Source organism: Alligator sinensis, unplaced genomic scaffold (assembly GCF_000455745.1).
Source record: "Alligator sinensis unplaced genomic scaffold, ASM45574v1 scaffold691_1, whole genome shotgun sequence".
In the NCBI taxonomy this organism is placed as follows: Eukaryota; Metazoa; Chordata; order Crocodylia; family Alligatoridae; genus Alligator; species Alligator sinensis.
In genome coordinates this window covers 110710-124588 of record NW_005843199.1, presented here as the reverse complement: position 1 = coordinate 124588, position 13879 = coordinate 110710, and the positions used below count along the sequence as shown (strand labels likewise).

General features: G+C 41.4%; 1 protein-coding gene across 1 annotated transcript in view; it reads right to left on the bottom strand.

The window, feature by feature from the left end:
- Positions 1 to 13879, bottom strand: part of LOC102372201 (partitioning defective 3 homolog) — a 196974-nt gene that overhangs the window by 125318 nt on the left and 57777 nt on the right. Inside the window, exon 8 of the mRNA XM_006037929.2 lies at positions 11465 to 11503. Coding sequence (XP_006037991.2) covers positions 11465 to 11503 — 39 coding nt within the window. The remainder of the gene's footprint in view (positions 1 to 11464; positions 11504 to 13879) is intronic.

The window sequence follows — 13879 nt, the reverse complement described above, 5'->3', positions numbered from 1 at the left end:
AAAGGGAGAGTGGGGTAAAAGGATGGAGTAAGCTTAGTGTGTATGGACGGTTTCACGTCTCTGCAATGGGCAAGGGTGATGGTGATGGACATGTGGGTACATGGACAAGTAGGAACATGGTAACAGAGTTTGTGATGGGAAAGTAAATGATGTAATGGCAACGAGGTGTTTAATAGACTGTCAGGTGAGCCATCAAGACCACAGGACAGTCTTTTGGTAGAAGTAATGCAATATATATATATATATATATATATATATATATATATATATATATATCCCCCAACTCAGGAGTCCCAAGAGAAGGAGAAGCTCCAGATAACCTGCCAGGGAAGATACCTTTCTTAGGCTGGCAGGGGAAACACTATGACCACTAAGGTGGTTTTCCTAGTCTCTGGGGATAACCATTTTTCTGGCAAAGGGTAGTATCTGGGTAGAGGTAATGTATAGTTAACCTCCCACTTCCATTTCCAGTGGGAAGGTCTTGACTTTACGCCCACTTTATGGAAATGGGAAACTCCTCCCTAGCTTGCTTCTGTGGTCATATATAAGGCACTTATAAAAGAAGAGGGCTTTTTTCCCCTATGCCAGTTGCGGGGAGGGGGGAACCTCATCTTGGAATCAAGTAAATACAGTAATATTAAAATCAATTTATGAAACATATATAAACATTCTACTCACTGCACATTTCTTCACTCTGTAAAACAGATTAAATCCATCTAATAAAGAACTGCTTAGAATCATATGGAAAGTTGTCAATGCAACTACTACAATGGGTATATCTTAATTAAAGAAGTTTAATTAACCTTCCTCAGGATTCACAAACCATTTCAATTCCTTCTCTTGTCAACTTAATATACTAAGAGCTACAGGGATGTGGCTAGTGGTAGGCAAGGCCTGCCACAGAATCCAAGGCCCTGGGGCCTTGGTGAACACAACCACTGGCAGCAAGAAGCTGAGGGCTGCAGCAACACTGCCGTTGCTTGACTGGCCTACTGCCATTGGCATGCCTCTGCCATAGCAAGAGGCCACTTGCTGCACAGGTGGCACCACTACAGTGTCTGCTACTACTGCTATAGTGTCCTTTTTGCCACTCCCACCACAGCTGCTGCTGCTACAGTGCCAGATCCAGCCCATAGAGAGTTCTGCAGTCCGGGTCTAGCCCAAGGAACCAAGTGAGTTTGACATCCCTGAATTGAAGCAAGCTGCTGTCTGACTATGGCCACCAGCTCTGGATTGAAATTATCCTACAATTATCCTTTAGGGACAAATTCACTATATTGCATTACTGAGTCAAGTAACTTTAGAACATTTTGCTGTTAAAAATGTGATAATATCTGCATCAGAAAGTTGCAAAACAATAACTTTTTCCCCAAAGGTCCATGTTTTCAAGATAGCAACCTTAGTTTAAATCCATATTGATCCCCAGGCCTGCTATAGGAAATAGCAGTGCTAGTAAAACTAAGGCAATACCAGAAATTAAATTCTCTCCATGACTATTTTCTAAAATAAAAACAGATAAATAATCTTTGCCGGGGCTCAGGGCCACTGCACAGTCTCTGTCATTATTCTACCAAATTACACTAGTAGGAACGTTCATGGAAACAGTGTATTCCAAGCAACATGCTGGCAAGTCACTTCTGCCCTTACTGCCTTTTTTGGATTAGGTGACAGTGAAGATTCCAGAGCAGTCAGAACATGCTATTTTCATAATCATCAGTAATCAAACTAGAAATATAATTCTAAGATTTACATACCTGAACAGGGAACAAAGCAACCTAGGTGACTTGCATGCCCAATAAAATCTATCCACAGTTCTGAAAGGAATCATCTGAGGTACCAGAGAGCTATACCCAGGAATCCTTTCTAGTTCTACATTCTTTATCTTACTTAAGTTTCAGATTTCAAATATCTTGCTCTTTCACCAACCTATCTGTGATTGACCTATAGCCTATGAATTATACCGAGACATTATTTATGATTTAATCTTGAACATTCAAGAAAATTCAAACTCATCAAGGTGAATTCACAAACAGAAAGATACTGAATGTTATTTAAATTATTCACTATGGATTGTTGGTCTCAGATCAATTCATTAATACTCCAAATAAGCTATTCAGTAATATTTAACCTTCTATAGTTAAAAAAAGTCTAAACAGAACAGTATCCTGGAGAAAATTACACACTTATTTTCTTTTTCTTTCTTTGCTATCATCTCATTAGATCGCATCTTTATTAAAAAATGTAATCTGAAGTAATTCAGTATGTCCCTAAAAGTATCTTTGAAACTAGTATAATCACCCTTACACCCTGTATGATTAGAAGACAAAAACTGTGCCTCTCCCTTGCTATAATAAAAAGTTATATAACTATATAGAGAGAATCAGCAATCATTCAAGATATTCTCAATCAACACCGAGAAAATAACGCTGTCAACCTCATCAGCCAGCAGGTCTCTCCTAATCTGGTAGTATCATTCCATACCAAATTATTTTAGTGCTGTGCTACATATATGGATTAGTATATCATTACTCTATAAAACAGTTTGGGCTCATCTTTCAGAGGTACTGACCATCTATGATTCCAACTGTAGTAAATGCCTCCCCCACCCCACTCCAAAATGAGATATCATATCATATGAAAGAGATTTAATTTCCTTTGAAAGAAATACAATTACATTCTGTAGATATACAGAATTACATACACAAGAAGTGCAAACCTATACTTCTTCCCTTGACCACATACAAGTATTTGTACTTGTACAAGTACACATCTCCCACAAGTATTCAATAAGCACACACATAAGCTTATGCAAAAGACTAACTACTCCCATATTCAAACAAACTTTAGTAAATGACAAGAAAAGAACAGAAGATCACTTCCCTGTTAAAATATACTGAAAGCACATCTAGGAAATGCCCAATATTGACATTTTAATGAAAATGTACAAGTCTTGAAGCACCTTTTATCAAAGGATAGCTCTCAATGCATTGCTTGTTTCAACTATAAATCTTTTCAACTATAAGTATAACACATCTTTCAATGCACTTGCCAGTGTATTGTAGTGCCATGGTCACAGGGTCCAAGCATATCTTGACATTATATTTAAATGCCCTTCTTCCCTCCTTTTACAAATGGGGAACCTAGGTATACAAAGCTAAGTGATCTAACCCAAGGTAATGCAGAAAAACTTTGGCAGTTGCCACAAACTGAAGCCAGATCTGCTGGTAGACAAGTCAATGCTTTAACCACAAGGCCATTCACTTTAGGGCAATACTAAGGTATTAATCATCCCCAACAGCTACCTTGCTGGGAAGGCAAGACTTGTTTATGCCCATTTTTCAAACAAGGGAAGACTGAATGAAGAGAGGTTAGAATTTTCCCTCTGTTGCTCAGTGGATAAGTGAAAGGCCCAGGAAAAGAAGTCTCGAGGTTGCAGCTCACATTGCCTACTTTTGCCTACGCTATGCTCCCTTTCCTGGATAATAGCTCAATACAGGGCTTTCCAATTTCTAACTGGCTGGGGGTTGCATACCTCATGGGCCACATCAGCCAGAGTCATGGCCCGCCCAGGCCACAGGTTTTTTAGTACTGTATTTACTCAAATCCAAGATGAGGCTCCCTCCTCCCAGCCACACACAAGATGGGGGGAAAGACCCTCATCTTGGATCAGAGTACAAGGTTGGGGTGGAGGATGAGAGGGTGGGGACAAGCAACTGTATTATTTATTACACAGTAATACTCAAAACACTATTGATTTCCAAAGAGTATAGGGAAACCTAATTGGCAGATGTTTTATATAGCATAACTAACAGGGTTTTTTCTTCTCAATGCTTTGTAACAAGATTAAGGTAATTTCCCTTAGAAACAGAAGTGTAATAATGACAAATTACTGTTATTTCACGCTACGGTCAATCTTTTACATTCCAAATAATCATCAGGTTCAGGAAAGTGTGCATCTGTTCCACTTAGTTTTGTCATTGGCATCAAGCTGGCACAGCTAATGACTGGTTGAAGTCATGGTTTAAAAATGCCACATCAGAGACAGACAGCTCAGGAGTAATTTGGACACCCTTCTTGTTCATCAGTGAAACAGAAAGAAAAGAGAATAACCTGTTTTTCAAATGTTTTGTTTAGAAATGCACAGGCTCTGATTCATCAGTGCAGGGCTGTCCAACTTGGAAGCAGCTGGGGGCTGCATGCCCTGGTGGCCACATGTCTCGTGGACTGCAATAGTACAAGCCCGTGTTCCACTGGGTCCCGCACCACATGGGCACCCCAGGATCAACCTTAGCTCCCCAGCCAAAGGTTCTCTTGTACACTGTGGCCTGTAGGAGATCTGGGTAGGGGTGGGAGGAGGGGGCAGAAGTGGAAACCAGAGGAAGCCAGGGGGAACCTAGAAACCTCAGCTGCTCTTGCAGCTGGAGCAACAGAGAGAGCAGTGGCTGGGTCAGAACCCAGGGGCTGCAAATTAACCCCTTGCAGGCTGCATGCAGCCCAAGGGCCACCAGCTGGACAGCTCTGCATTAGTGGATTAAAACTCTTTGAGGTATTAAAATACACTTGAGAGATCCCAAAAAGAGGGCCATGATCCCCTCTACAGAGAAATGCAAAAACTCTATACGTACATACCAGACAACGGGGGTAAAATTCCTTTTTGATGCTAAATATGGCAATCTGAGTATGGCAACTAAACTATATATAAATCTAAATATGGCAACTCTGAGCAGAGGGGCAAGACCCTCTTTCCAGGAACCTCTGGGCATTAGTCCCAGAAGGAGCCCTGCCACACCCCAGTCAAAATTCCTAGCATTGGCTCCAGCCAACACCCAATGTTTCTGAGACAAAACAAATCTGTAACGTATCAGGAGAGAAAACAATTTCTTCCAGGTCCCATGCAGCAATCATAAAAGCCCAGATGCATAGGAAATCCCATAGTATAACACAGGTATGGCTACTCCTAGATTATCCCTGACAAATGCATAGCTAATCACTATGTGAACACCTCTAGTGATGGAGAGTCCACAACTTCCCTATGCAATCTACTCTACTACCTGCCTAATCTGATAGCGAAGAACCTTTTTCCTCTTACCCTATCTAAACTTACCCTGCTGCAAATTCAAGCCACATCCTGCTCTCTGCAGCAAAAGAGAAAAGGTGTCTTTCCTCTTCTTAATGGCAGCCCTTCAGGGATTTGAAGACTGTATCATGTCCCAGGCTAAGCACCTTTTCCACAAGCTGAACTCATCTATTTCCTTCAATGTCTCCTTGTATTAGTTGCCTTCTAAGCTCTTCATCATTTTTATTGCCTGCCTCTGGGCCCACTCTAACTTCTCAACATCCTTTCTAAAATATGCAGCCCAAAACCACAGACAAAACTCCAGGTAAGACCTGACAGTGCCAAGTAAAGAGGCACTATTACTTCACAAAAGGAGTACCTAATGCTCTTTCTGATGGAGCCAAAACTACATTCAACTTTTGTGCAGCTGTGTCACACTGCAAACTCATATTAAGTCTGTGACCCACTAAGGACAAGGGGTGTGTGAAGCAGCCAGTACTCAATTTGGATTGAGCCTGATTTGGGGAACAGTGATTAGATTCGCCGATTCAGATGACTATCCCAATTCGATTCGGCCAAATATGAAGATTCGATTCCAATTTGGAGAATCAGCGATTCGGCCATAAACACAGCTCATACATTTTTTCTACACACCTCGAGGTACCAGGCATGGCTCATGAACGCTGAGATGGTGGGGCAGATGGAGCATCCCAGGGGAGCGCAGGGGAGTGCCCTGCACGCACAGAGGCAGTGCCGGATTCCCCCCACACCTCCCTGGCTTGATGATCGGCTGCAGGGGAACGCCGGGGACCTCCCCAGGCCCAGGAGGCACCAGGCACTAACCTGACGAGCTGGGGCCAGACGTACTTCTGGTTCACTTCCAGGTCCACCGCTGAGCACAGGGAGCACCCCCCCCATGCTCCCATGGGATGCTCCATCCACCCCACCATCTCAGCATTCACAAGCCTCAAGGTACGCAGAAAAAACATATAAAGCTGTGTCTATGGCTGAATCATCGAATCTCTCCAAATCTCTGAATCGATTCTGTTCTGATTCGATCCGGAGATCAGTGGGTCTCCTGATTCAAGTCAGATTCGGAGATTTGGCCGCCAAATTGGGCCGAATCTCCTCTGAATCAAATCAGCAACCGAAGCTTCACACGGCCCTACTGAGAATCTCTCTCTATAGCACTGCTATCCACACACTTGTCACCCATTTTGTATTTGTGTTTCTGATTATTCTCCTCAAGGTATAGCAGCTTGCACTTGTTAGCAATGAACTTCATTCTGTTTAACCCCAGCCCAGGTTTCCAATCTGTGAGGATCCTTTTGAATTGTGTTCCTGTCCTCCAACATGTTTGCAATCCATCCATTTTGCATCATGTGAGCATTGGCTGAAGAAGCCCTTTCTTCTAGCATTCAAATCATTAATAAACACGTTGAACAACACTGGGCACATGAAAGACCCCTGTGAGATTCCACTCAAAACTTCCTGCCATTTAAACATGGATCCATTTATAATTATCCTTTCTTTGCAGCTATTGAGCCACTCCACTAAAACCAACAACGTTTTGTTAATTAAGTCTGAAATAATGCAGCAGTGAATTGGGCCTTATGTTTTTGTTACTGATGTATGAATTTTATTCCTGGCTCATGACTGTCAACAACTTTTTAAAATTTAAATTTTTAAAATAATAAGTACCTTACAAATACACCATGAACAATTATGACATTTTTTTAAAGATCTAGTAGAGCAGATTTTTATACCTCACCTGTCTGCTCCTATCTAAAAACAATAGACATATATAAGTCAGCAGAACTGGATGAACTTCATCCAAGAGTGCTGAAGGAGCTGGCCGAAGTGATCACAGAACCCCAGCAAAACCCTTCCAAAGCTTGTGGCACTCCAGAGAGGTCCCCGAGGACTGGGAGAGGGCCAATGTTGTCCCCATTTTCAGGAAGGGGAGGAAGGAGGACCCGGGTAAGGATAGACCAATTAGCCTAACTTCTACCCCAGGACAAATCCTGGAAAAATTCATTAAGGAGCCTATGTGCAATAGACTTGCAGAAGGTAAGATTCTGAATGACAGCCAGCATGGCTTCATTGCAGGCAGGTCTTGTCTTACCAACCTCATCTCCTTTTATGATCATGTAGCTCGCCACCTGGATAAGAGAGAGGAGGTTGACACTGTATACCTTGACTTCCAAAAACCCTTTGATTTGGTATCCCACAATGTTCTCACAAGAAAATTGGAGGATTGTGGGATTGTGAGACAGTTAGGTGGGTAGGAAGCTGACTGCAGGACAGGACTGAGAGAGTTCTAAATAATGGATCTGCATCATCCTGGTGAGAAGTGGCCAGTGGTATTCCTCAGGGGTCAGTGCTTGGTCCAGTGCTTTTCAACATCTTTATAAATGATTTGGATGTGGTTGTGAAGAGCTCAATGGCTAAGTTTGCGGGTGAAAACAAGTTATGGGGGATGAAGATAGGCTACAGATACAGGCAGAACTAGACAGGCTGGCAAGTTGGGCGGATTGGAACCAGATGAAGTTCAACATCGTGAAATGTAAAGTGCTCCATCTGGGGACAAATAATCCCCTACACACCTACAGGCTTGGTGGCGTCAAACTGACTAGTACCACACATCAAAGGGATCTGGGGATAGTAATTGATCACACTATGAATATGAGCCGGCAATGCAATGCTATAACCAGCAGGGCAAATAATACTCTGGCATGCATCAATCAATGCATCTCAAGCAAAACCAAGGAAGTGATTCTTCTGTCTATTCAGCATTTGTAAGACTGCTGCTGGAGTACTGCATCCAGTTCTGGGCACCACACTTGAAGAAGGATGTAAAAGGAGGTAAAGCTTGAAAGAGTCCAAAGAAGAGCCACCCATATAATCAGAGACTTGCATGGCAAGCCATATGAGGATAGGCTGAGGGACCTATTCATAGATGCTAAGGTCAGAAGGGACCTCAACAGATTATCGAGTCCGATCTCCTGCCTAGGCAGGAAAGAGGGCTGGGGTCAGATGACCCTAGCCAGATGCCTATCCAGCTTTCTCTTAAAGACCCCCCAAGGTAGGGGACAGCACCACCTCCCTGGGAAGCCCATTCGAAATTTTGGCCAGCCTTACCATGAAGAAGTTTCTCCTGATATCTAGCCTAAATCTGCTCTCTGTCAGTTTGTGACCATTGTTCCTTGTTACCCCAAGAGGCACCCTGGTGAACAGAATATCTCCTATCCCTTGCTGAGTTCCCCTAATGAATTTGTAGGTGGCCACAAGATCACCTCTCAGCCTTCTCTTGTGGAGGCTGAAGAGGTCCAGGTCCCTCAGTCTCTCCTCGTAGGGCTTGTCCTGTAAGCCCCTAACCACATGAGTGGCCCTCCTCTGGACCCTCTCGACCAATATCCTTCTTGAAGTACAGCACACAAAACTGGACCTGGGACTCTTCAGCCTGAAAAAGAGAAGGCTGAGAGGGGACTTGGTAGCTGCTTACCACTGCAGCATGGGAGTACATCAAGGGCTCGGTGAACAACTGTTAACCAGGGCACCGTTGGGGAAAACCAGGAGTAACGGTCATAAACTCCTGGAAGACCACTGCAGGCTCAACATTAGGAAAAGCTTCTTCACAGTTAGCATGTCCAGACTGTGGAATAAGCTCCCTCCAGAGGTGGTGCAATCACCTACCCTAGACATTTTCCAGAGGAGACTGGACAGTCGCCTTGCTGGGGTCACCAACTGGGAACAGACCTCAGTTGTCTTTCCTGCCTGGTGCAGGGGGCTGGACCCAATGATCTTACAAGGTCCCTTTAAGCCTTACAATCTATGAATCTATCATGCTTGCAGTTCCAACAACTTCACTTTTTGTATTCCTACTATTTTGCCCTCTTCCTTCTACTGTCAACTCCATGACACAAAGTCAAAAACTCACAATTAGAAGCTTAAACACCAGTGGTGGGTGCAAAAAGTAGAAGCTGTAAGAAAAGGAATCTGAAAGGCCTGATAACTAGATGCAAGAAAAGTGAGCAAGTAATGAGGAAGAACCAAGGAGAGTTGGGGAGAGAGTGTCAAAAGAAAAAAAGCCTTTAAAAAAATTAGCGGCTGTGTTACAGATTTGCAGCTAGAGAAAAATCAACTTTGTAGAAATATTGTTGTATCATAATTATTCCAGCAGAAGGAGAACTGGCATGTTGGAGCCAGGACAGTGAAGAAAAAATGTGCATTAACAAATCCCTCTTCTTGGTTGCAGTTGATCTTTCCACCCAGGAATGGGATTTTTTAAAAAGATGCTTATACCCATTGCCCCAAGGAAGTTCTTTATCCCTCTTGCTCTGAAACAAGGAGCTCTTAAATAGCTACTTACTTGTGGAAGCAATGAATAGCTTTTAAAAAGCTAGCGGCCACAAACCAGTGGCTGGTGAAAGAGTCAAGTTGTTCTACACTAACCTTTTGACCTAATCCTTCTGCTCCACTCCTGGACTGCCAGCTCACTTACTACCAGCTCCTAGGCCTGTATACTGATTTGAAGGCTTGCTTCCTTAGGAGCTCCTTCTGGCTAGGGTCAAGAATTCAGGAGCATCTAACCATTCTTTGCGTCTCTGGCATAAATCCTTGTTTTACAAGCCTGTTGGCTCATACCCAAAAGGAACCAACATCAGCTTCTATTTTGCCTTCCTTCTTGCACAGAGCCAAGAAGACTGTCCAGACTGCTAGCAAGAGCTGCTAGGCAGAGCAGGATTTCCTTCACAGATCTTTAAACTGTGTCTAAAAGATTCCATGGCTTTGTTTTGTATGTGTGAGTGCGGATATTGATACATCCCACTCAAATTCCAATTTTGGCACATACATACATACTTAAAAATTTCCTCTACAGTATTAATTGGAGACTATTTTATTCCCCCCTACTTTCAAAAATGGTTGTGTCAAGTGGTTGCATACATATGGGTACATTTAGTGGTAGTTGTTTCACTTTTTCATGTAATAATACCAACTATAAAATACTATAGGGATATTTGATGAAATACAAGCTATACCAGCAGGATCTCAATTGCATGACTTCCAGTTTCCAAAACTTTTATCTAACAACCCACCTATCTTTTTGCAGTCAGATGAATTCCCAAATACTGAAACAAATTTGCTATTGTCCAAGCAGTTCACACAGTTGATATCCTATTGTATCACCATCACATCCACATTTATTTGGCTAAAAATGTAAATAACTAAGTAAAGAAATCAAGAACTTTACAAAATCACCACAATGGGTACCATTAGCTACACTGATGGTCTCTGCTGAAATTCTCATCTATGCCTGTCACCTCTCTCACTGACGGTTTCAACTACCATTTCTATAGTTATGTTAAATTCTATGCTTCTAGTTTCCAACATATGCTGCTGCCCAATTCTCCAATGCACCTGAAAATACACTGACCCTCTATCCTTCGGGAACTCTGCTGACTAGATTAATAGTTAATGGGATTACAACTCAAAACTGTGCTCTTTAACTTTTAAAAACTATCCATCACCTTCCTTCCATCAGCTCACCTAGCCCTGAGACAATCTTACTTGGTAAGGTGCTCATGCCATCTGAAATAGCTTTTCTAAAAAAAACCCAACTCTTGACCTTTTCTCAAATCCCAACAGAATCTTTCTTTTCTTACCTGAAATTCTAAATTTTTCCACATGCTAATTTGTTACTTTGTTTAATAGTAAAATTATGAGTTCTGTTGAAATAGTAAGTAATATTCAAGATACTGTACACATGAAGATGTATATACTGTATTGTTCTATAATAATAATTCATAAATTGATTTTATGTCTCAAAGTAAACTAACAACTTAATACATGTTAGCTTTTGTACCAGGAGACTCGAATGTCCCTTCTGGAGCATATACAAGTCTTCATACAGAATCTTGCCAATGGATCTCAATCCAAATGTGCTATAACCTCCAAGAGGAAACTGATACTCCTTTCCTTACATGACATCAGAGATTCTTAAAAATAACTAACAACAACAAACAATGTCTTAAGTCTGCCTTAACTAAGCTTCCTGGCTCTTATTTGTTTGAGCTTTAGACTTAAATAGCATAACCATGATTTTATTTTTATATACACACACACACACACACACACACACACACACACACACACACACACACAACTAACTAACTAACCATCTAAATTACTATTATATTGGTTAGCCTTTGTCTGTATTTGAAAGGGAAAAAAAAAATCAACTAGAATTGAAAACTGCATAACAAAAATAGGTTTAAAATGTAAAGCTAGAGAGAGCCATCTACAGTATATAATGCGAAAGGAGGGTCTCAAACTTCAATGGAGAAGTGCCATATCAATTTTAATACAATTTGGAGTCTTCTGACAAGGAAAAGACAAAGCTCTTACCGTTTCCTTTGGAATATGTGACTGGCTTTGCTCTGCATTCTAAAGGAAGTAAAAAAAATAAATAAGAACACAGCTATGTAAGTCACACACTATCTATTAACAGAGGGACATACAAAGGGCTCAAATTCTGGTATAAAGTGGAGAGAGAGGATTGTAGGGAGTATATTGCTCTCTCTTATCCAGAGCTACCATGTACTGGCACAAATTGAGAGTTGCACGGAGGCAGCTGTTATAACCCTATGCCAAATGTACCTGACCTTATACTGTGGCCCCATTAACTCTGCATCAAACTCCCTTCACAGAAGGGTGACAACTACCTGGCCTCAAGAACCAATGCAGGCATGCACATGCCTTTATACTGGAGGTAATTCCTCTTACTTATAAGTCTCTGCTGGCTATACTAGCTTCTCTGAGACCATTTTGTGGCATAGCAGAGAGATAACCCCCAAAACCTAACAATAATAATACTAATATACAATGAAAATGCCTCACCCTAATCCAAGTGGGAGAGTAAATTGATTTTCTTGTTCTGCTTCCCATTGCTGTGCTTGGGAGGTGTATCTAAAGAATTTATTAGCTCTTACAAACCCCTGTATATCCTATATTAAAGACCAAAGTGCAGCCCAGCAACCATCTTGTTGTCATAGCCCTCCGCCTACAAAGGTATGTTAAAACCTACAATAGTAGGCTGGAGTACAGTTCGAAATTTAAAGTTTGGAAGTAAACATGTGACCATTTAGTTATGTATAAACTATAGCCAGTATTCAAAGAAGATAAAATATTGAAGGAGCAGCTATCAGTGATAAATGTAAGGGATCCAACATATGGCTAGTGAAGCTATTTGTCTTTCTGGGAAAAAGAGAGGGGAAAGGGACAGCGTTGTTAGTCTGTGGCTGACATGGAGGTTCTAGAGCTTGAGCTAAGAGTTAATTTCTCAGAAAAATGTAACAACATGTCCTCTATGGGCTGACAAACAAGAGCACATGCACAGTGACCAACGAGTACCTTCACAAACCAAGGCACCCCAAGAGGCATTGCTGTTCCTTCGCAGAGGAAGAGTAAGAGAGCTAGGCTGAAGAGGACCAGTTCCAATTCATTAGCTATATGCACAAGGACATTTAACATAATACTGGACTCAGTACAATTCCTGATATTTCGAAGGAGGAAGGATGTTTATTTCCATAATCACCACTGGTTAGAGTTTCAGCCTAACACTTTGAATTATTTCCCTATATCTGTGTTTTAGTCACCTGTGTGCCCTGATCAACACAAACTTAGATTTCAAAACTGTTGGCACTGGATTATTATTCTCTCAAACACACAAGTATTAACACACCCTGTGCAGCTCTTGCAGTAAATCAAAACAGCCTTTGCTTAAACATTCCCTTCATTTTACATAAGTGTATAATACTATGCACGTCCATGGTTCCTCCCAACCAAAGACATTAAGCCTCAGAACTCTCCTGTGAATAAAATCGGTTTTATTACTTTCATTTTACTTGGACAGGAAACTGAGGCACATATTGGCTATGTAGAAGCCATAGAGGGAAGCAGAACCCAGAATCCCTAACTCCCACAAAATCAAATCTGAAAAAACTCATTATTGAAATAACCAGCCATACCGATGTGACCAAAATGTAGAGTTGTTATACTGAATGACTGTCAGAAAAAAATGCCATCACACATTCTGCATATAAGATGATGTCAAATAAATGTTCATAGGATATTCATAGCAATACATATTCTCAGCAGACACCACTCATTAAATGTACATAAAATTATAATTTAAAAGAAATAATAAAGCAATAGGGAAAATATGGAGGAAAGAAGGATGGACACAGAAGACAAACTGTTAGCAATTGGATCACATGTAAATAATCATATGTAATGTTAAAGGTGAACAGGCATGGTTCTAGATTTTTTCCCCCTATAAGAAATCTGGCATAGATAAAGGTGATAAAAGTCCTTGATAGGCTGAATTGTATTAAAACAAATTTTCTGTATTACTTCTGAATCAGCAGAAGGAAGAACAACCCTTTCTAGACATGGTTCAGTTCTGTAGCTTCCCCAGCTCTTTTTTGCTGGATATGCCCTATGACTGCTGACAGCAGAACAAACTTGGCAGCTGCTGATGTCATGGTATAAATTAGCAAATCTTGATACAATCAGGAACCAACACACATGCTGTCAGATCCTTAGCGGTGGTAATTTGTTGTTGTTCCATTGGAACTATACCAGTTGATGCTCTAGGCTTCTGATTCTATAGGTAATAAAAGATTGTCCATCTACAGCTTTAAATGAACATGTTGAGCTCTAACTCTCCTATACTATCCTCTGCCCAGCACAGAGGAAGCAGTATCAAAGAGGCTGCTGAGGTTAAACCTATTTTAAAGGGGCCAGTTCAGTTTGTTAATT